Source organism: Athene cunicularia, assembly GCF_003259725.1.
Source record: "Athene cunicularia isolate RWA chromosome 2 unlocalized genomic scaffold, athCun1 chr2_part1, whole genome shotgun sequence".
Lineage (NCBI taxonomy): Eukaryota > Metazoa > Chordata > Aves > Strigiformes > Strigidae > Athene > Athene cunicularia.
The window spans coordinates 136,448,742-136,473,271 of record NW_020799095.1 but is presented as its reverse complement, the minus strand read 5'-3'; the positions used below and the strand labels follow the sequence as shown (position 1 = coordinate 136,473,271).

General features: G+C 32.1%; 1 protein-coding gene across 1 annotated transcript in view; it reads left to right on the top strand.

Annotated features, from left to right (window-relative positions):
- Positions 1–24,530, top strand: part of CSMD3 (CUB and Sushi multiple domains 3) — a 622,514-nt gene that overhangs the window by 516,811 nt on the left and 81,173 nt on the right. The window contains exons 45-51 of the mRNA XM_026841511.1: positions 2,756–2,901; positions 5,541–5,621; positions 6,784–6,897; positions 12,901–13,089; positions 13,507–13,653; positions 16,176–16,364; positions 23,020–23,205. Of these exons, the coding sequence (XP_026697312.1) occupies positions 2,756–2,901; positions 5,541–5,621; positions 6,784–6,897; positions 12,901–13,089; positions 13,507–13,653; positions 16,176–16,364; positions 23,020–23,205 (1,052 nt within the window). The remainder of the gene's footprint in view (positions 1–2,755; positions 2,902–5,540; positions 5,622–6,783; positions 6,898–12,900; positions 13,090–13,506; positions 13,654–16,175; positions 16,365–23,019; positions 23,206–24,530) is intronic.

The following is a 24,530-nucleotide window of genomic DNA, read 5'->3' as shown; positions in this document are numbered from 1 at the left end:
TGCAACAAAGGATGACTTAAAACCAGTGTATTTGTGATTTCTTCCTTGGCACTGCTGTTCTGTCTAGGGGCAATGAGTGTTTGGCACTAATCCATGTTTTCCAGTGTACCGTTCTCTCTAGATAGCACTGGACATGAAGTTTCATAGTCCTTATTTTAAGAATTCTAAACCAATAATAGTATGTCTCAGTTTCTTGATGAAGAAAAGTGTTCAGAAATATGCTATGACAGATTGTCAACAACCAAGAGAAATAACACTTGAGTGATAATAAGCAGTTGCAGCTGTGTTTATGACAAATTTTTAGTGTTAATACAAGAAACTGCAGCAATACTCTCTTAATTTCTTCCAAATTGTCTTCTATTAAACTGTTAAGAATATATAAAAGGAGAGACTTTATTTGTATTTCACTATGACAAAAAGAATTGACTTAATGATAGCTGTAAACAAATTATATTCTCTATATACATTAACCTATGTCTATCACTAATCTTTTCAGATCATTAAATCCCCGATTTTTCTAGTTGCAAAGTTGGTAAGGGCAGGAGGCTGTAATGAAGTGTAACAGGTCCTATAGTACTCTTGAAACTGTTACCAGTGTATCTCTTAGACATTTCAGTAGTGGCTAAAACCTATTGGAATTTTGCCTAAACCAATAATCCACTGGTTATTTAAACTGCAGACTGAAAATCCTCACGTTGAGAGAGCAGTCTTGTAGTCTGAGTAGTGCAAAATAATGAGAGGTGATTTCCAGGAATATTAATTATTCAGTTTATGTTTCTGTTGCACAGAAATCTAATTTGGATTAGTGTAAATTCATATATAACTCAGAATTTCATTCCTACTTTTCTAGACATTAAACAGTTCTCTGTATACCTCTGTGTTCATTTCTGTAGGTCCTGGGTATTTTTCATCTTGTGTTCTACAAACTATCTTGTCCTGCATCCCAGATACTTGGTTGCTTTGCTTTAAAGTCTAACAAAAATTTGAACAGAATATGTACCTATATTATTGCCCTGATAAAACTGATAATTTTATATCCCTTTAACTCTTCACCACTTGTTTTGTGTAACAGATTTAGGCTGACCTTCAGAATCTTTCCAGAATTAAATTATAATTTTGTGGGCATAGAGACATCTTTTCTCTATTTCATCCCCCCCAAAATAGAACACTACTGTCCATTTCTAGCACTTCGTCCATTTGGCTCTTCTTTTCTATGAATGATTTCACAAGCTTTTGGTTGTACTCCTGGCTGTGTTACAAACTTCGTTCTTACAGTAAAAGTAATTGTATATATCATGCCAAAGATAAAACCTCAGTTTTATTTCATTATGTGTTAATTGCTGGGTTTTTAAAGATGTTTTGTATCCTGTTTAGATTAACCACACTTTAGGAGAATTTTCTGGAACTAGAGCATTTATTATTGTATTTGTGCATGTACCATGTGTGTTGTTACTTATGTATGATTTATATACCTGTATAAACGGTATTTTATACGATAGCTATATAGTAGCCTATTCCACTTCTGGGATATTATTTATTTACAGAACTGATCAGAAATTTTGATAGCCATTTTCAATAGAAAAAAACACATTTTATTCACAATTCAAATTCTATTTCAAATCGTACTATTTCCTAGATAAAACAGAAGGGAAAGGGGCAATGTGCAAGAATTTGGACAAATGTATTATGGCAAAATTTTCAAAACAAAACATATCCATAGTTTCATTTTGAAATTATTGTCAGTTAAAATATCTTATACCAATAGCAATTAGAAAATTTAAACTTTTAATGTTCATCAGTTCTGACCTGGAAGGATGCAAGTACAAAAATTTAATGCCCTTGCATTATGATTTTGTTCTCTGTACAGTTCCACTCTTGTTTAGTACTAACTTTTATTTCATTTTTCTCTTGAAAGGAGTATTTCATTCTTCAGTAAGGTAGCAGTGATCTTACCAGCAGTACATGTATTATCTAAACGATAATAAATAATTCAAAACAAATATTGATCAATGTATGTGAACAAGGATTTAAGAAATTAGTCAATTGCATGTCATACTTAGTTTTGATTAAAACTACCAAGATTTATATGAATGTTTACCTCAGCCAAAGAGACACAATCATTTATATAAAATGAACGGCACATCTTTCTCAGCAAGTTATTGATTCAGAAAACTCTAAACTAGTCATAAAACGAAACTTTAAATTAATTCTTATGTGTCCATATGTAGCATAAATTATACATGATAGCATTATAAAATTTAATTGGAGGATTGGGAAGCTAAGGTAAAAAATTCTAACATTAGAGTATTTCTACAAGTATGTCTTAATTCTCCTAGAAATGACGAAATTCAGAAGGCAGGGGAGATGAACATAATTAAGTTTATTTATTTTCTGATAGCCACTTTTGAAAGCATAGATAAGTAAGATGAGCAGAGTTTGTGGGAGGAAGAGGAAGTAGAATCACAATCAATCATTTTGAGCTTGCTGCAATTTCTATTTAAAAATGAGAATATTTGAATTAAGTATCTTGCTTATTAATAAATTTTTATGGCCCTCTAAGCTACTACATGATATATTCCAATCCACATAGAGAATTTCGGAAGGCTTTCATACCTTAATTTTTTTTTTAATCTGATTTTAGAGGACTCATGCCTTTTAGAGTAATCTAGAGAAATATTACTACATTATATTAAAATGTGGAGAAATTAAATTATTTGTTTTGTCAACAAAATCTTTATGTATCTGTTTTTCTTAGGGATGGACCAGACCAAACTTCTCCTCAAATTGGACAATTTAGTGGCAACACTGCATTAGAATCAGTCTATAGTACTTCCAATCAGATTCTAATCAAGTTCCACAGTGACTTTACTACCAGTGGCTTCTTTGTGCTTAGTTACCATGGTAAGTGTGACAACCTGAACTTTTTCACTGTCTCTACTGATTACTCTCTACTGATTACTGCAGGAAGAAAACTCATTATTTTTTCTAAGAAGAGTTGCTGTTATTAATATGACTGACAACCACTGGGGTAATGCAAACATATGAAAGACTAATATGAATGGTGAAAACAAGCTATTTTCTTGATCAGATATTAAATTTACTAGTAGTCAAGCAAAGAAAGAATGCACTGCAAAGGGACTGAAGCAAAGAAGGTAGCATCAAGACCCTGCAGGTCAAGGTGCTTGTCTTCTCACTGCTTAAAATGCTTCTAAAATTCCTTTGTAATCTAAATGTTTGTGGGGGTCATTAAATATCTTGTAGATATTTGAATATTTTGAAGAAAGTACTGTTCTAGAGATTTCAATGATAGTAAACTATACTGTGTAGTTAATATCAAATTGCCCTTGAATTAATTACAGAATAAATAAAAATGCATAAGTATTAATGCACCAAATTCTACCTCTTTTTATAGTCATTCAAACCTTCTGTGGCCAAGTGTTCTCTTGCATTCCTATCATTACAGGGAAGCAGATGCAGAAGCAAGGATGATTTTAGGTTCTCAGTGAATGCCTGTTGGATTGACTATTCCAGGAAACATGTACAGACTACAGTCTGGTTTATGGATCCTGATCAGATTTTGGGACTAGAAAGCTTTCTTTATGACTTAGTAAAGACCAAGGTGAATACAGATAGACAGAACTGAGGGGATTAAAGGAATTTTAATCTAAACAAAACAAAGCAAATCAAACAAATAAAAAAGACCTGAATCCCACAATGAAAAACCAGCAGCAGCAGCACTTGAATTGATTATGGAGTACAGACTCCAGTAGGATTAGGCAGAGGGGTGGCAGAATTTTCAGTCCAGACCTGGGAATCTAAACTGTAGGAGTTTGTCAAGGAAAATTAAATTACATTCAATATATGAGTTGGTATATATTGATATATATGAATATATCAGTATATGACCAAACGCATGTAAAAATGCTCATACCAAGTAATAAAGTGTCTCTAAAGAACTTGTTCTCCTTATACTTGTTTCTTATCTTACTATGGAAATTGTCATTCCACAAGTATGGGCTCTAATGTGTAATAAAGATGCAAACTGAGCAGCTCAAAGGATTATTCATGAAGAAACTTAATGCTTTTTGAATTTACGTTGTCAAGATAAATAAATTTCTCAGTCTGTGTGTCTATGATCCTTCATATCAGCTACATACAATTTGTATCAATAAAGGCAAGTCAGTGGGAGGAGTCAAATTTATATAAATGAATTATACCCTTAATTAGAGACATTTGAGATAAATATGAAGTGTTTATTGATTCTATTTTTTAATTATTTTGATTTTTTTTTAAATGCAAATAGCACAGCTGTTTCATATTTGCTTGGTGTGGTTTATTTTAAATTACTTTATCCTAAAGCAGGATGTTAGCTTTCTGGGTCACTGATTTAAGTGGCTTTTTATTATATGATCAACAGGAGCGGAATAAAAAGATTACAAATATGGGTGACTTAGTAGCAACAAAAAAATTTACCTTAAATTTTGTGATTAACAAAATTTGACCAAATTTGATTACAAAAGGATTCAAGCACAGGAAGTAACAAAGAAGTGTATAACTGAGACTGAATCATAATCTGTCATAAATAGATGATACTTTCTTGCTAATGAGAGATGCTTTAAAACAATTCTCTAAGAAATTGTACTATGGGGGAAAACCAGGCGTACTTGATTCACTGATCAATCTGAGTCTACATGTTAAAATTTAGAAGACTTAACTGTCAGTATAAATACTTCAGTGTGATTTCTTTGGCTGGGTTTCTGTCCAGATTGCTTTCAGATTAAAGGGAATTCCATCTGTGTCCAAACATAGGCCCATCTTCATAGGTTCTCTGCAAAAAAAATAAAGCTATATAGATTCTGCATACTCTTCCTACTTGTCTATTTTTCATACTTTGTTTCACTAAATAATTTTGCCTGGCTGTTCCATTCCTGTGTTAAAAGAAAATTATTTCATATAAGACTTCAGATGAGAAGTTTGAAAGCAGAATTATTCGCTGACCCTCTCTGCAGGGTCATAGATGTGCTCCACAACTATTCATTTACTGGGAAATTTCACAATCAAAATGCTTCTTTCCATCAGTTATGCTGCCTCTGGGTAGAATCTTTTGAATTCTAAAACTTGTCTTGATTACAAAGTTTCAGAAGTGGAAGAATGCAGCAGTAAAAATGTATTTTAAAGAAACAAACCAAACAAAACAGTTAATGCACAATGAAAAAAAATATTTGCTTTTCATACAAGATCACTTAGGTGAGAAAATTGGCAACCACTTCTAAGCTTCGTAGGTTATTTATGAAGAGGGTTTTGTCATTGAAGTTAAATAACTAATTAACAACACAAATGCAACTTCTAATGTTTCAGTAACTTTGATATTCGTATGTTTCCCTTCTTTTGATTCTCTTGAAAATTTCAGAGTAAATGAATAGATATGAGTTGTTTGGGTTGTTTTTTTTTCCTGTCAATGTGGGCACTAACTATGTTTGCATGGCTCTATTAACTGTCTAAGTATGGGAATGTCAACTGTGCTTTCTTCCTGTTTATAGCCTATCAGCTCCGGGTTTGCCAGCCTCCAACAAATATACCAAATGCTGAAATTCTAACTGAGGATGATGAATTTGAAATAGGTAATATAAAAGAAAATAAAAGCAACATTTTTTTCAAAAATCAAGGACTGCTATGAACAGAAATTTCTTGATTTTCAGGATGCAAATCATGCCTGTAATATGTTAGATTATATTTTTTAAATAATTTTTTTAAGAAGTCATTCCTCTTCCCTATACTTCCTGAATCTGTGTTTCAGAGATCACATATAAGTACAACAGTAACTCCTTTCTAATTAACTTCATCTTAAAATACTTTTCTCCAACAATTTAGTATAAAACATTGCCTTACACTGAAACAAACAAACAAAACTCACAAAAAAACATGCAGACAGTAGTATATTCTTTATTAAGGTGTCTGTCAACTGAAGAGTAAAATCAAATTTGTAAAAATTAGGAGAATCTGGGAAGAAGATGACATTCTGACCTTCTAAGACATGTTAATAATATTTCTTAGCCACATATCATTCAAAGAAATATGATTCACATGATCAGACATCAGATGTCTGACTAGCTACTTTTGCTCACGTTATGGCAAAGAAAAATAAATTTATTTTTAATATATACCAATATTTGATTAGTTAGATTGGTAACAAAGAGAAAAAAAGATTTTTTTCTTCTTTTATGCTCTGTAACCTGAACAAAAAAGAACTGCTGGGATGTACAAATTTTTACTTTTATTGGTACATATAACTATATGAATTTTTCATTTCTTAATTAAAAAAATAAAATTTCTTATTCTCACCATGACAATTTTAGGTATTATCAACTAAATCCAGTTACTTTTTTTTTTTTTTTTCCCCCCTCAGGATTGTATGGGTTACTGACTTGATCTTATCTCTTTATTTCATTCTATAACAGTTAGCCAATAAATTATATTGCTTAAAGCTCTGTGGACACATGGTTCACACAGCATCAGTCAAACACAGACAAATTAGTAAACTATCTAAGTAATAATGGGGTGGAAAACAGTGATAGATGCAGCATAGTGTGCAACACAATGCTCATTTACCACATTTCTTAGACTAATTAAAGTTGTTTATGCCAGAGGTCATTTAGCCCATTATATATGGTGGCAAGAAGCTTCATTAATCAATAATGTTTTCAAAGCTAAAAGTCCCAGTTAATTGCGTTTAACGTTTCTTTTGTTTGTTTCTGTTTTGTCTTGTTTTGTTTTCCCAAACAGGAGACATAATAAGATACCAGTGTCAGCCAGGGTTTACATTGGTTGGTAATGAGATTCTGACTTGCCGTCTAGGTGAAAGGCTTCAGATGGATGGAGCACCACCTACCTGTCAAGGTTTTTTCTCCTATTTCTTTTCCTTCTGCCAGACCAGCTGAACGGTGATTCCTTAAATACCCTCCACTATCTCTTTACATAAGATGACACACTGAAAATATTTCAGAATTTTTGGTGCTATTCCCAATATTATCACTGTTTGTTATGCTGAATGTGTTAAATATTAATGCAAAATAATTAGTAATGTTTTAATGAATTTGATGAGCTTGAAGGACTGCTACCTTACTTTGTAAAAACAATAAAATCACAATTATTTTTTGGAGGCAGTCTAAATTTAATAAATAATGAGATTATTTCATTTTATCTAGAACATAATACTATGAAAAACTATATGTACATTTTTAAAAATGCTAAATTAACATAACATGGATTTGGGTGAAAAAGATCTTAACATCATTGTTCAGTGCAACTTTACTTCCACTTTTATTCAGTGTATTTTAAATAATAGGGTTTATGTGTGTGTGTGTGTGTGTGTATATGCCTGTGTGTGTTCATGTTTTCCTCCTTTTATTGAAAACTGTGAATAGAGAGATGTAACACTACATCACTGTTAAGGTCGAAATAAGATTACAGTCCTGCCAACCACTATCAGTTTAAACCAGTCTTTATTAAACTGACATTTGGTGTGTTATGCTAGAATAGAATTTTTCCATCATTTTTGAATGAAATGCAAGAGTTTTCTTTCATACCAAACCAGTTAGAGAGCTAATGGAGAAAATCCTTGACCATTTATTTTAAAAAATTTAATCCCTTTCAAGTTTCAGCGATGGGCACATGTTTATGTTTTATTACTAATTCTTTCTTTATTTCCAGAAAGATAAGTAGGGACATACAGTTATAAAGAAGTACGCTAAAACATTTTAAGAGAAAAAATAAAACAAAACTACCCAGCCTCATAAAAATATAATTTATGTTAACAAAAACCATTTTGAGTTCTGCTAGTTGTTGTAATATTCTTTCATGATCCATCTACTCCTGAGTTTAATATTTTAACATTTACTACGAGATTAAAATGCTTTCCAAAATCAATCATAATAATTGCAGTTGATTTATATTTGTATACTGTCAATCTGTATTTTATTTGTATTTATATTTGTATACTGTCAATCTATATTTTCTATCAATCAGATATTTAGGGTTCCCCCTGCCCCCCAAATTTTTATTAATTAGCATATCTATAAAACATTAATTAAGAAAGACTTTTTTTTTTTTTTTAAATAGTAAATGAATAGTAAATGATTTATGAATAAATCTACTACTTTACAAGTAAAGCTTTAATATTTGACTGTTTTTTAGTAATTTCTGATGTTTCAAACTGGTGTACAGTTTAGTTGTTAGGAATTTAAATTCATTACAATAATCGGTATACTAATTTTTAGAACTTAATTATGACTACAATGTTCAACTGTTTTAGCTGAGAGTTGAAAAGTTACTGTCTTATAAATATAAACTTTTTCTGCATTCCTGAAAAACTGGAAAGATCAACTACTACTTCTGAATAAACTCTTTTCCCGTGATTTTATGCACAAAACTATGCAAAATCAATATTGGTGGCAGTTCTTAAAAATGCAAAGTGATCTTGAACTGTGAGTTTTATAAGAACTTTAACACTGATAATTTCTGCAAATCCATGTATTTATTTAGCTACAAGTGTGTCTAGGAATAGCTTCCAACACCCCAGTTTAAATAAACTTCCTAACTTAGATGTCTCATAGCATTTAATGGGTGGAAAACCATAGTAACCTCCAGGCACTGCTTTAAATTTTAGGATGATATAACAATAGATAGGACAAACAGAGACATATGTGCTGATCCTGAAGCATTCTCTCAGCATGTGTTGCTGAATGCATATTTATATTCATTGCAAGTCTCAAGACAAAAACTCGGGAATGATGACTTCAATAACAATAGTAATCTTTGCTCTGTCACATATAAATGCTAAAAATTAGATCAAATACTAAATATTACATCAGTGCTCTTACAATTTCACTCTAAATTGGAATGAAATCAACATAATTTCAGAGTTAGTAGACTCATCAAATCAAAAGAAAAAAAAAAAGTAATTAATTAAAACGTTTTAAATGACCATTCAAACTGGCCACCTAGAGTAAGCAGTAACATATTTTACTCTTATATTTATTTATATAATGTGTAAGCTTGAATATAACAATATTTAAGGTAAATTTGAATATTGAAACCCAGATCAGTAGAGATCTTTGTGGCATCTAGAAACAACAAAAATATTTGCCTAAAATTTATGTCTTTTGTGTTTGTAGTATACTACGTTGGTTTACATATAAGATACTATACTTAATTGTGTGATTATAAGACATTCCATAAGAGTCACTCTCAATGAATAAACTAATTTCTTCTCTTGGTTCATATTTGTATTATTTATTAATTCTGTTCACCAGGCAGAGCCTATGTTTATTGTTAGACTTCTTAGTTTTGCTGAAAAAAATTTAAGTAACGATGTTTTAGTTTTGAATCTGTGTTGCAGTAAAGATATAGTAATCATTAATGAAGTATCCCTAGGAAAAAATATTGAAGCAAAATGTATTTACGATTTTATTTGGTGATTTTAATTATTACAGGTTAGTTTGCACCACATTTAGTACCATTTAAAAATATATCTCCTTTTTTCTATTTTTCTCTAATGTGTATAAGTTAGTTGAGCTCTTCTTAAAATTCTTGAAGATCTTTAGATCAGAAAATAATCTCTATCTCCCACAAATTTTGCTGATGCCTATCATCATAGACTAGATATTAGGAATATTTCTTTCCGGAATGGGTTATTAGGCATTGGAATGGGCTGCCCAGGGCAGTGGTGGAGTCCCCATCCCTGGAGGTGTTTAAAAGTCGGGTTGACATAGCGCTGAGGGATCTGGTGTAGTTGGGAACCGTCAGTGTTAGGTCAGTGGTTGGACTGGATGATCTTCAAGGTCTTTTCCAACCTAGACGATTCTGTGATTCTGTGATTTTGTCTTCTTTTGTTAAAATAGAATGTTTCCCATATGCAGCATGTAACTTTGCCCTTAATTTTCTTTGAAGTTAGCTTCTACTTTTCAGATAAAATGAAAGTTTCAGAGTAAGAAGTCCCAAACTTTATTTTGCATCATAATTAGAGGACTATGAGAAAATTCTTGAATGATGACTCTCAGCTATATTTCAGCTACACTATCTCAGATTCATACAAAAACTTTACCACCCAATTTCCAAGGGAATCCATTAAACAGAAATAAGTCTTTAAGCTCTCTATAAAATTCCTGAGGGATGTTTACCTGGAGATCCTGAAACAGGAAAGTTTGCAAAGCAGAGTCATATGGATACAGCAAAACTATCTGTAAATAAACTAATGTAGCCAGTTGACTATGATGTTCTTCCTGCCTTACTGCAACGCCTCTCTGGGTGTGTTTACATATATGTATGTATGTATAAAGCTTGAGAGGATAATTTTTTTCATTGTTTGAGATATAAAGGCTATATCACAACTGGCCTGGCACTGTAATTTGACAGTCAGACTCTAGCTATATGAATTTTCTCATGTGGAATGGAGTTGTTCTATTCATTCTCTTCTTGTTTAACTGAGACAAACACAAGAAATGATAAACAATTATTTAAATTTAGCAATTAGATGCTAATTTTGAAAGTGAAAGATAAATATTTTTAGATTTATAGACAGATTCCTTTCTCTTTTTCAAGGTCTGGTTGGATGGGGCTTTGAGCAACCTAATCTAGTGAAAGATGTCCCGCCTATGGCAGGGCGTTGGACTAGATGACCTTTAAAGTTTCCTTCCAACCCAAACCATTCTATGATTTCGTGATTCTTATAGTTATGCTTATGAAAATGATTCTTTTTCTCTCTTTTTTTTTCCTGCTTTTTTGGTGTTCCCTATCTCTCTTCATAGTCATATTTTTATATGTAGTCATATTCTCTCTTCATATTTTTCCCCATAACAATATTATTTTTGTGTTTAATAAGCCAATATTATTTTTAGTGTACTTCAGAAATCTAAGATCCTATTATTTTCTTGTGTGACTTGTAATGGCTCAGTACTAACTCACTTTCAGTAAGTGTTAGCTATGAATATAAACCCCAGATTTTAAGGCTCCTGTTTAGAAGTGATCTGAATAAACTGTAGGCACTTGTTCATATAACATGAAGCAAAATCAGTTATTGAAAAAAGTTCCAATAGCATGGTAATATCAATTATTTTTTTTTAATGACTTTGTTAGAATTCAAACAAATTAAAAATCAAGCCTCCTCATCATGCTTTTAAAAACCATTTTTCTCAATTTCAGCAGCAACTTTAAATAGTGGCTCTAAATATCTAAAGATAACATATTTACAAACATTTATCCTGTTAGCAACCACTATCCCTCCTGAAACTATGGCAATTAAGAATAGACAGAGCTGCTATGTGTTTTCCAGCACAGCTGTAACTGGAAGATTAATAACTTCAGGATATGCTGTATAGCATAAGAAAAAAATAATTATTTTGAGTAAAGTGAAGGTATGGTAGGCAAAACCTACTGAAGAAGTGAACACGGATAGAGCAGGTGTTGTCTTCTATCCCTGCAGGAAACACTCTCATGATGTGGGGTCTAACCTCTGCCAGCCATGTATTAGAGAAAAGCGTAAAGCATGTTAATTTTCTTATTGCCTAGAGTTAAATTTGGGAAAAAGGTTATCAGCATTTAAAAACTTCAAATTTTCATATTTTCTTCTTCAGCTGATTCACATCTACTCATCAGGGAAACAGTCTGTCTCTGTGTTACAAGGAAATATCCAGTTGTCTGAACTTGAGAATTCACTAGGAACTTGAATGTATAACCAAAAAATCTCTCATATAGGGATTTAATAAAAAGGAAGTGGTTTGTTAATATAGATTCAATATGCACATAACATACATGATACGGTTACACATCTCTTATGCTTACCAAAGAACTGAAGGATAATGACAATAATGGAGTTAAAATAAATATATATCAGAGTGACTATTGGATTTTTACTTTTAAGTGGGGCAGAAATCACCTGGGTTTTTTTTCTCCTAATTTAATCTTTATTTCATCAGAAAGTGTTTGTCATATGGTGAACTGTTGTACCTGTTTTTGAAAGGAGGAGCTATTAGATTAATTGTCCAAGGTCAGCCTGCGATTCTCTAGCTCATTCAGCATCATTACACCAACATCTTGACTCCTAGTCATAGGCTTTGATTTTAAGATCTCTTCTTTGCTGCTTCTTTTGGTAAAAGATAAGAAAGAAATGGGACTGTATTAGGTGTGGTGAAGGAAAAAAGGAATTGAATTGGTTTTTATTGCATGCAAAGAAAATAACCTAGCATTTTCTGAGGTCTCTATTAATCTAAAACTAGAGAGCTGGATTAGCACAAAGCATCTTCTTGTCTCATTAGTCTTACAAAATATCAGCCTGAAGTGTGTCTTTTAGTTTCTAGACCAAAGGCATAATATAGTGCTTACGTTATGTGTAGGTACATCAGCGTTCTTGGAGCTTGATTAAGGATCTGAAAATTTAGGTGCTGTATTATACAGAGTGTGGGAGGAATTGATTACTCTTTATTTAGAATCTGACAACCAAAAAATCACAGTGTCTTCAAATTTTGCTTTCAGTGCAAGACTACCTGGAATTTTTGCTGACAGTAATAGTAATCTGAGGCAAAAGAAAATGTGGTTCACTTTTTGAAAAATGCAACAATTTAGTACTTAAGCACAGCCCTCAAAAATATCTTATTTTCCAGAGAAGGAGAGCAAAATGTTATTAATTGATAACTTCTGAGTGTTGCAGGGCTTATTTTTAAGATAAACATTAATTTAGATCTTTTGTCTACTAACTGACTTTGTTTCTAAAATTGTGTCAGTCTTTCTGTATTTATAGAAATAAAATTAGTAAAGCAGATCTTTTAAACTCAGGAATGCCTTGTCAGTCACATGAAACAAATAGTAGGCTTTAGAGTTTTTTTACAAATCTTTTCTGTTTCACAGTTCTCTGTCCAGCCAATGAAATGCGTCTGGATTCAACAGGAGTAATACTGAGCCCTGGATATCCTGACAGCTATCCAAATCTCCAGATGTGTGCATGGACCATTACTGTGGAAAAGGGTTATAATATCAGCATGTTCTTTGAATTCTTCCAGACAGAAAAGGAGTTTGATATACTTGAGGTGTTTGATGGTAACTATAGGATGCACAACTTCAACTGATACTTTTTCACTATATATATGTATTTTTACATTGCATCTGTGTAATCAATATTGTTTATGCATACCATAATTTGTTAGTATTAAAAAATCTTAAGCAATTATTGGGATTTTTTAATGATAAAAAGAACTGTTGGATTACCTTGTTTCAAGATTGTACTGCATTGATTTTGTTTAGAAACAATTTTGTTTCTGAAGACATATGTAATCTCTAGTATATAACATGTAATGTCAACCTGCATTTTTAATTCAGATAAATTTGCCATTTGCTTGGAGGATTATTTCTATGTATATTAATTGTATGGATATAATTTATTGTATGTTATTTTAAACTTTGTAACTCCTTTTTTTTTTTTTTTTCCTTTTCTTTCTTTTTCTTCCTTGTATCAAGGACCAAATAGTCATAGCCCATTGCTCATTTCTCTCAGTGGGGACTATTCGTCTTCTCTAAATATAACCAGCAATGGCCATGAAGTATTTCTCCGGTGGTCAGCAGATCATGGCACCAATAAAAAAGGTTTCAGGATAAGATATATAGGTATGTAAATCAGATTTTCTTTATTGTATATAAGATTTCAATATTAAATATACTTATTTGTGTGAAAAGGGCAAGGTAAGCTCTACACTGTAACAGCAATTGACTATACTGAAAGGAAATCCAATCTGGTTTATATATGAACATGATGGTACCAATCTTGTGAGGAAAAAAAAACACCACACTCTAAGTAGGATATATGAAACACATGTGCTCTGTAGAGATTCAAGTAAAAGTTTTGCAAGACTTTAAAACGAAATAAGCCAGTACTAAAGATGAAAGAAGCAGCTTCTCCCTTCTCCCGCCTTTCATTTACTTGCGCTCATGTGCCTCTGTTCTTCATGTTGGACCTTTATGCAATTTGCTGTTAACACTTTTGCTAGGACAGAGGAAGAGGTGGCAACAGGGCAGGAATGAGCAGCTATAAGGTGGAAAAATGTGAGACACTGAAGGATTGAACACTTTAAGGTTCAGCAGAAGCAGCAAAACATATTAGAAGAGATCAAGCAGTATGTCAAAAAAGCCAGCACTCTGTCTGTTGTTAATTCAGACGGACATATTTATAAATAGTGTGTGAAGATGTTACATAACAAAGATTGATTTTTCTATAATTGATTTTATAGAATTATTATATATTATATATTTTTATAGGATAATATTCATTAATCAAGCTTAACTAGATCTGTTGCAATTTACAACAATTACACAAAATCGGTATTTGATTTCTTTATCATGACCAAAGACATGAAATATGCAGAATGAAAAGTACTGAAGATGGTTACTCTATGTTCTAGAGAAGTTGTTGGCATAAAACAATTTCACTTTACATAGCAGAGAAAGCAATAGTGAATAAATATAAAATTATTCTTTCCATTGTGTTTCTTTGGTTTTCCTCACTCAGTTTTTGGCTACTTCGCTATTGCAGAAAAATAACTAGGCTCACAACAGACTGTAAAAGTGTATCAATGTCATTCTTCCCTTTAGGAGGGGACAGTTTTCTCAGAGGCAAAATGTTTTTTGTATAGCTAGATAAAATTCACTGTTGGATAGACACTAAATATTATATGGTACCTATTTTCATTGCCTGTAGTACCTGTTGGATCTGTTAAAAGAGAAAGAAGAGAAAGTTCTTAAAACTCTGCTTACTAGCAGTGAGAGAACTATTGAGAGGTAGACAGGATATATTTACTAATGATCTGTATCACTTGGAAAATGCCAGTATATTTACTTATACACTAAAGAAGTAAAGTGTCTGTATCTCTGGTTCATCCAAGAGTATAAGGCATGAGCAATTTAATGCAAGGAAGAAAATATTTTTATAGTATGTGCTCTGAAAGATATGGCAGTGCTTCTCATTCTGCTGTTTGCTTTAATAAAGAGTAAACAAACATCCACATGACTCCATCCTGATCAGGGGAAGCCTTTGCCTAAGAAAACCATTGACCTTAAGTAAGTCATGGGACATAGAAAAGCTTAAAAAGTGGAAGTGAAGCAGCACTTACTCTATTTGCCTAAGAAAATACATACCCGTTGTTACCAACATTTCTTGAAAGCATGAAGGAAACACTTGAAAACAAATGTCCAACTTAATTTTCTTTCCTACAAAATGATAAAATGGCCATCTAGGCTAACCAGTCTTGGCTCGTCCTCGAACCAAAAAGATCAGAGACTAAGTTCTTAAACAAACATTTATCTTAAAATGGCTACCAGGTTTTTAAGTCTCTTCTGGTCCACTCCTTTGACAAGGTAGCCAAAACCAAGTGACTTTGTACTCATGGACTTAATGAGTTAGAAGAAATATAAGCATAATGTCAGTACAATTTGTAATCTTTAATATCAGAGAGATTTAAAGTACATAAATCCTTTCAGATTATAACAACTATATCTTTTAATGTTTTTTTTGCTATCATAAAGATTTATGGTGGGGTTTTTTTAATAGTATCTAAATAGGATTCTGTAGGACCTTTTGTGTTCTAAAAAAAACCAAAAAAAAAACCAAAAAAAAAACCAGATTCATTTTTTTTGCTATGGAGTTATGGTGACACTCAAATATAAAAATCTACTTTAGATTTGCAAGTTCACTCATTGTAGAAGGAAAAGATTATTTGAAAATAAGTATGTGTAGCATACTCTTGATGTTCCCTTCTTTTTTAAAAAAAAAAATAAAATCATACTACTGCAATTGATACAATTGCAATAAATTTCATCATTAACTAAAATTCTGTAGCTTACTTGGTTTATAAAAGGAGATGGTTAAAAATAAAGCCCCAGTTGTAGAAATGAGCTATCACTACATTTCCTTTGAGGCTACTAAAACCTAAAGCCCTTATAAAGTCCTGTTCTTTCACCTTTATAATTAATGAAATTTCTTGATGCATGCATGATCACAATACAAAATACAACAGCTTGTAGTGATGTTTTCTCAACTTGTTATCAGATGTCCACTGAATTCAATAAGAATTTTTCAAGAATTGTCATCTGGATTCTAAATACATCTTTTATTTTTTCAATATTTATGTTTAAAGCTCTCTACTGTAGTACTCCAGAGTCCCCTCCACATGGTTTCATTGTCAGTCAGACAGGTGGACAGCTCAACAGTATGGTTCGCTGGGCTTGCGATCGAGGTTTTCGGCTTGTTGGGAAAAGTACTGCTGTATGCAGGAAGTCTCCGTATGGTTATTACTCATGGGATGTTCCAGTCCCAGCTTGTCAAGGTAATTTCTTTCATTATAAAATAATATACCCTAAGAAACTTTCCTGTAAACCATCAATTTTCTGATGTACAATGAGTAACAGACAATCATTTAATGGTCATGCCTCCACATCAAAATATTTCTCTCTAGTAAAGCTTATTTAAAAAAAAAAAAAAAAAAAAAAAAAAAGGTAATTTTAAGAATCAGTATTTCAACAGAATTTACAAAGACTGGCAGATACTAAAATTTATCATTGTGAGGAAAAGAAACCCCACAAATTTAAAATATTATATTACTAAAAAAGTTCATTTAAAACTGAATATTTAGTAAAGTTCATTTATCATGATCCAAGAACTGTTTAAAAAGCAGGACCTGAAGCTTACTACATTTCCAAGAACAGGAAACTGGATCAAAAAAGCATTGCCTATGGTGCCATTCTAATCTTCAATGGTTTAAATGAAATTTAGAATATAATTAATTGGGTTAACGATATATTTAGTTTCTTCTGCCTTATAAAAGCAAAACGTACTCTATTTAACAAGGAAAAGGAAATGGTTAGTTAATACCCATCACAATTGTATTCTAATTCTTCCATTCCTGAAAAGAACGCTACTGTTCTGATAACTTACCTATGTCACTTTTCAGTGAACTATTAGAAGGATTATTTTTCATGAAAATTTGCAGATGCATTTATTCAAAATGTGTACCTTTTGTTCCTGTTGACCAGTGGAGATAAATGCTGTAGGAATGTTCCATGTTAATTTGTTAATTTCCCTCCAGGTTGTTTGTTGTATTTTTTGTTTTTTTTTTTTTTTTTGGGGGGGGGGTGTTGTTTGGTTGGTTGGTTGGTTTGTTTTGGGTTTTTTTTACATATTTGAACTGTATGTTTCTGAAGAAAACTATCTATCTTTTGTCAAAGGTGAAAAAATCTCAGTTTCAAAACTTTATGGATAAATTTCTATTAACATAATAAAAGCGTGCTTGTACTTTTAAAAACTGAAAGTCCTCAAAAAAAAGTAATGTACAGGCACTGCATTTGATACACATCATTCTTTAGCTTTTTCTCCTCATCAGTTATCTAATGACTGCCTTCATGACAGTTATTTGATGTACTTGATCAGACTGTTAATTAGGTGCATCAAACAATGTGGAATGAAAAAAAAAACACCCAACCAATTTACCAGTTTCAAATAACAAATTATTATTATCAACATACTGAGTAGAGTTCAGTAATGGAAATTGTTGCAATACCTAGATAATACTTTAGGAACAAGTGGAGTTAAGTGTTTAGTAATCTCATGGTGTCTGATCAAGTACAAAGACAGTTGGCAGCAATTGTTAGCATACTGAAAATTATTTAATCTATGTATTAATTGAATAACAATTATAATTATGCATTTAATGAGGACTGGCTTTGATACATGATATGAACTTTATTCAATTCTTCCATCAAGTCCTTATGCACGGAAAGTGGTTTGTGGCCATGGTATGTACCTGCAGCTCACAACAGCAAACTTCAGATTCAACTTAAAGACACATTATTACTTCAAAACCCTTCAGGAATAAACTGTTTCCACACATCAGTCATACCCCTAAACTTCCCGTTGTTTTTCTGAGGTGAAAATTATGCCCCATACCCAGATGATACAGAAGATTTATGATGTGATCTCTTGTATCAAAAGGTTAAGAATACCATCAGTAAATGCCCCTCATGTTTTCTCAGAGGATATTTACAAGACACAAGGGCTTTGCCATTCACCCTACTACTGAGCAGTACAGCTTCACCACAAAGTAGTTCTAATGCTTTTAAGTATGGGCTAGTGGGTTTTAGAACTTCATGATATAGAGGATGAACACTGTTTTAACAACTATAATAACTCAGTCGGAATTTACCAACTACTTTGCCAGGTGATATCAGATGACGATGTCACACTCTCACCTGCTACTTCACATTCTTTACCTTTTAAAGAATAACTAGCAAAGCCATTGTAATAATTTTTTTTTTCACACATCTGAATGCAGGGTTGCCACAGATGACCATTTAACACAGCACAAAAAAGTATTAACACAGCAAAAGAAAGGCTTTATTAACACTGCAAAAGAAAGCTTTTTTTTTTTTTTTCCTTGCATAGCAGTGCAAGTTAAAAAAATAATGTATTTGCAATTTCTGTAAAAACAGTGCATCTCATTTTAATCTTTGTTTTCTGTCTCCTAAATGAAGATTACAATCACTGTAGTAGTTACTAGCATCATCCTATAGGAAATGAGATACCTAAGGCCTCAAAACTTATGAATTCTTTAATGATACTTCTGCAATCAGCACAGCCAGTGGTTTGTGGTGGTTTGGTGGGCTTTTTTTTTAGCAAAAATAACTCCATTCCTTGGCAAACATTTTCTAATGCCTGCAGAATATTTAATGATTGTATTTAAACTAATGCTTTGTCTTTACATTTTTCACTTTGTATCTGTACCATTATTATAACTTCTGAATCCTTTCCTATAACTAATGAATGCCAGTACCTTCTCCACTACAGCTTTTTTTTTCCAAGTTCATGAGTAAATGTTAGAGCAATTTTTAATGCTTTCATTCTTATACCTATATGAATAGCAATTTTGAGCTTTGAACCTCTAAATAGATGATACCAGCCATTCTTCAAATCACTTGCACTACAGGGCTGACAGAACCTGAAAAATCCAGATACACGCTTTAACCTTGGATAAAAGCTTTTTTACATTATTTATAGAATTAAATGTATCTCAGTAGAAGAGACTCAATGCAGTATTAAGGAATTTAAAAAAAAAAAAAAAAAAAAAGTGCCTCAACCAGACCAGCAATTATATGAAACCTGTTTCAAAGTTAATAAAAAAGCACCCTTCCTCTATCATGAAAAGTACAAGGAAACTGCTTCAAAATCTAACATTTTATTAGTATAATGGTAAGAATAATAAAAAATAATTGCAAACTTTTACTATTCTAACTTTTGCATATTATTTATTCTGTTTATATAGACATGCATTAAATGAATCATAATGTGAAAGTCTTGTCATCCATGTATCCATCTCCGTTGTAATGATATTAAGCCTCTGATCACAAGTCAATACAGGATTCCCATGGTTAACTAAATTATGATATTTGATTATGATAAACTTTTGAGAGAATGAATAGGTTTACAATAATCTGTCTGAATACAAGAATTAACATGAATTCATATAAATGCTTGAATATTTACAGTTGATCATAGATCTCAGAAGATTCAGTGTTTTAAACATTTGGTTTTCTCCCAATTATTTTTTAAATTTTAATTTTTTATCCCAGAATTACATGATTTTTTGTTTTAATTATTAAATATTTCTCTTGCAAATAAGCATTGTCTCACACAGGGTGCATCAGAAATCAGTATTAATATTTTATAATATGATATATGGATATCAGGGAAATGGTTTTACAGGAATTCTAGATAGACATGTTAAGTAAGTAAAGTGTAAAACATAATACTACATACAGAAGAATCATCTAGTTCAGTAATCTAAATTGTCCATAACAGCAGACATAAGTTTTGCATAACTGGTGATCGTTACACAAATTATAATAAAGTATTAAGCAAGCAAGCAAACAAACAAACAAAACATACCAAGAAATCCTGGTTAGGTATTACACCTGATGAGTTATGATTACCTCAAAAATTAAGCTAAAGTACATTTATAGTGATCAGGAACAAATATCTGATGTGTAAAGCATAATACCTTCCAACTTTACATTTTTTAAGACATGGCTATAGATTTGAGATAGTCATATTCATATACCTTAGAACAATTAATAGAACTATGTAGAAGACAAGTCTTGTATTTATTCAAAATACACTTCTGTTTATTTTCAAATATATGGCTGTATCCGTACGGGTGTGAAAACTCAATTATTAACTTACTAAATGCCAAAAGAAATAGTTGGCATCCTTTAAAGTTATTTGGAAGGCAATCTACAGGAAATTTAGTTTTAATAAAATTTTTAATTCTTCATGTTAGATGTCCAAGTTGTTGAGACAAGTATGTCACTGAACAGTTTCAGTAGTCTCACATATTTTTGAAATGTTCCTGGTGAATGTTATCAGCTAGTCCTTTACAGGGTGAATAGTCTGATTTCTGTTTGCAAAAGTGTCATCACATAAACTTTTAATAGTGCTTTAACATATTTAAGAACTTCATCCTGGTCTAATAATAATTCCTGAAGTTTCAGATATTTTTAAAAATATGCTGGTAGTCTTTGAAAACTAATAAAGTTAAGGTCTCCCAAGGGCTCTGTGTGTGTTTCTCTGGAATTGGAACTGTTTTCTGAAGATTGTGAACAGAGAATAGATTTTAGTGATTAATTTCCCATTATAATTCTGAAGTTGATTTGCAATACTGATGAAGCTAACATTTAATGACCAAACATTTCTGTGATAAACCTGGTGTGGGGGTACTTTGGATGTTCCATATTTTTCATTTTTTTCCTGTCAAGTTGTCAGACATGGCAATAACTTGCCTTGATCTGTTCATATTTTTTCCTTTAACTAAAAGATACATTTCTATACAAGTTTCCACATATGTAAAATTCAGCTCGTAACTACTGTAAACTAAAAATATCATTGAATGATTCCTTGGGAGCACTGTTGTTTACATAAAAGGCTGTTATGAAGCATATGGTGTGCTGGGGTTGGACTCGTTTCTTAAAAATTTTAGGTTAAGGGAAAGATATATTTTTCTTGTGCCACAAGATTGATTCTGTTATCATGGATAATATGAGTCTACATTTATCAAGTCACGAATATTTGAATACTGAAGGAGTAATTAATCTCAAGGGTAGATATAAAACATCTCAGGTTGTGTCTACAAAATATCTGCTATATATTTTGCTGATTGCTAAGAGACAGAATATGCAGTATGTGAACAAACAGTGCTATAGTGTTTGTTGGTGCTTAGGATCTTAAGAAACACCTGTTAATATATTACAGGTCTTTTGCAGGTGTATATTAGTTTTTATACCCTGCTGAATGCTGACCCTGATGTAACTGGCACTGGACTTGGTTCTGGCAACTCCATTATTGTCTGGAACTTCTTTTTATGATTAACACTTGTTTTTGAAGGAAGAGGTTAGCTTGGCCAGTTATGCAGTAAACAATGTTATCTGATTCTACCTTGGTTATACCTGCTTTATTTGTCCTCCTCTTTGCATGGATAGCTCTGCCTCATGTTTGGTACTGCAATTCAAACTATTGAGGAATTTGAAATATAATAAATATCAACTTGGTCATATGTTTGCATTTTAGTGTTGTGAAGGCTCAGCTTCTTCTTTGGTGATACCAGGTGAAATAGTACAGCTTTGTCAGATGTTTAGGAAGAAGTAGAAGATGGACCTTCTGATTTAGTTAACTTGTCACTTTTTATCCCTCTGTGAACAGGTCCTCTTACCCTCTGGAAGACTGAATTAACTGAATGTCTTGGGGCCTTCATTGTCTCCTCATCACTGTTTTCTTATTTTCCTTTAAATGTGTGTTTGTCTCTAGTTGTCAATAGATATTGTGATAGCCATAAGATATATGTTTTTATGGTTGCCCAGGTGAGGTGATGAGCATATTAACAATAGTTTCCTGTAATATCAGTATAGTGTACACATAAAAAAAAAAAAAAATTACATGTTCTATGCAATTTAATTTTATGGCAATTCAAGCATATTTTAACATTGATCCTATCACCTCTGTTCTGCAAACTGTGATAGCATTAATGCTGTACCTGTGTCTCAGCTGTGATTATTAGCTTTGGTACATTGCCACATTGTTGTTACATTGCTTATGAAGCGGATCTGTCTTACACCAGATCAGATCACAATAGGGGCAAAAATAGACTACCCTTTTTTATAAAGTATTCATACATAGTCTGAGAGGCTTAACTTTTCATATCTCTGTGTAGGCAGGATAAGTGATTTCTTAGGGTTCAAAATTCCACTTCAAAGCAAAGTACTTAAGAACTAAGTGTCTAAACCCTTTTTTTCTTTATCTGACCTGCATTAGATGTATAGTGTTAAAATGTTGAAAAGATTGAGTTCTGATCTTATTCTCAAAACAGACAGAGCATTATTTAGAGCCAGAACATCTCTTAATAATTTCCTTCTGATGAATAATTATTATTAAAAAAAAAAAAGGCTTACATTTTCGCTTGCCAGTTTTCAATAACTTCAAAAGGGTATTTTCTTTCTGCTTTGCAGGAGGTAAAATGGAATGCTGGAAGTTAATTTTAGTGCTTTACTAGAGGTCACACAGTACATTTGATGGAAGAAATCTGAAGTAGAAACTAGATTCTTAATGTCTCAGACTGGTGCTTTACTCACTCAACCAAGCCGATCAGATTTTTTCCAGATATTCTCTATTCCTTCTTTTTTTATTATCTTCTGCATTTTGAATGGATAGCTGCAGAGTTATGAACCATTGTTCTTATTTTAACCTACTCCATCAAAAAAGAAAAACTTTCTGGGATTTATTTCCCTAAAATTTATTTCTAGGCTTAAAACATACATTAATGAACTAAAAAGTTATTTTTATGAATTTAAGACTTTTGATGCTACAATGCATAAACAGTTTGAGATTAACAGAAGCTTATAGTGAAGAAGGTATAAAATAACTATGTCTTTCTCTTTATTCAGCAATATCCTGTGGAATTCCTAAAGCCCCATTAAATGGTGGGATATTAACTACAGATTACTTAGTTGGCACCCGTGTTACTTATTTTTGCAATGATGGATATAGACTATCAGCCAAGGAACTTACTACTGCAGTCTGCCAGCCGGATGGTACCTGGAGCAATCACAATAAAACACCTCGCTGTGTAGGTAAGTAACATGCTAAAACTCTCCAGTGAGTAAGAACCTGGCTGTACATTTTGTTTATTTATCCAAGTCACAAATCTTCACATTACTTAAACTTTCAGCTTCAGGTTACTTTAATCTATGAATAATTGCTGGTATTAAATTTTTGTGAAATACGTATGTGAAATGTATATATAATGTGTAACAACAGAATAAATACGCTAGAGATTATAGTATATGTTCCAACTGATAATTAATTTACAGCTAAATCAAAATTGATGGTTACGGACGTTTATGCCAAAGTCATCTCTTCCGTGAGAGTAGCACAGTTCCTGTGTTAACGAACCCTATTTACTATCCAGAATTTCAAAGTCTCTGGTACTCTGGGACACTTGCTTGAATCTGCTGCTTATTATTCATACTCAGCCCATCGTTATAATCCTACACCATCTAAAACTTGAGGGAACATCAGTAAATAGAAAATTAATGTTCAGTCCCAAAGAGAAGTGGATACCATCAGTTATAAATGGGGTATCGAAACCCAGGTGATTGTAAAACTGACAGAAATTTCAGTGTCTGATGTGCTTTAAGATTTGGATTATGTCACCCAATGAATTTTGGAAAGGAAAGAAAAGTTACCCTAGAGTAACTTTAAAGGATTTTTCCCTTTTTATTTTTTCTTTTTTTTTTTTTTTTTCTTCTTTTTCTTGTGCTTGTAAATTGCATTCCTTCACGCCTTTTCCTCTACCTAAAGAACCAGTCTGAATGGAAAAAAGTAGTGGTCAGCAACGATTTTTCTCTGTGCATTTTGGTCATGGGAAAAATTGTTTTGCTTGTTAATCTTTTTTTTCTATTACATTAGGATTGTAGAACATTTTTGTTTGTTTTTTGGAGGAAGACCACATAGAATTAAGACATGAAATAAAAATGTGTAGCTGCTGAACAACCATCTTGGATATGGATATTGTCACCGATGTGCAGCCTCTCCAAATGAGTCTTTAAGATCTCATAGAATTTACCTGAGTAGAAAAATAATTCCTATATTGAAATGCAGCTAATGTTTTAGTAAATATTCTGATGTAAAGTGTCAGAGGAGTTCTGTGACTGAGAATCTGCAGTGAATTGAGCCGTGGTATAGATTCTATCTACACCAATTGCATAGCTCTACATACACAGTCACTTCTCTGTCTGGGCCATAAATCATTATCAATTGAATGACAGAACTCATAGCTGCTAACCAGATGCAATTTCAAATACAGCCTTACTCTTCAAATCTTATGTCACTGTGTTTAAAATATATTTCTGAATTAATAATGGTACATATTTTCCTAATTTGCCTGTACTAAGCC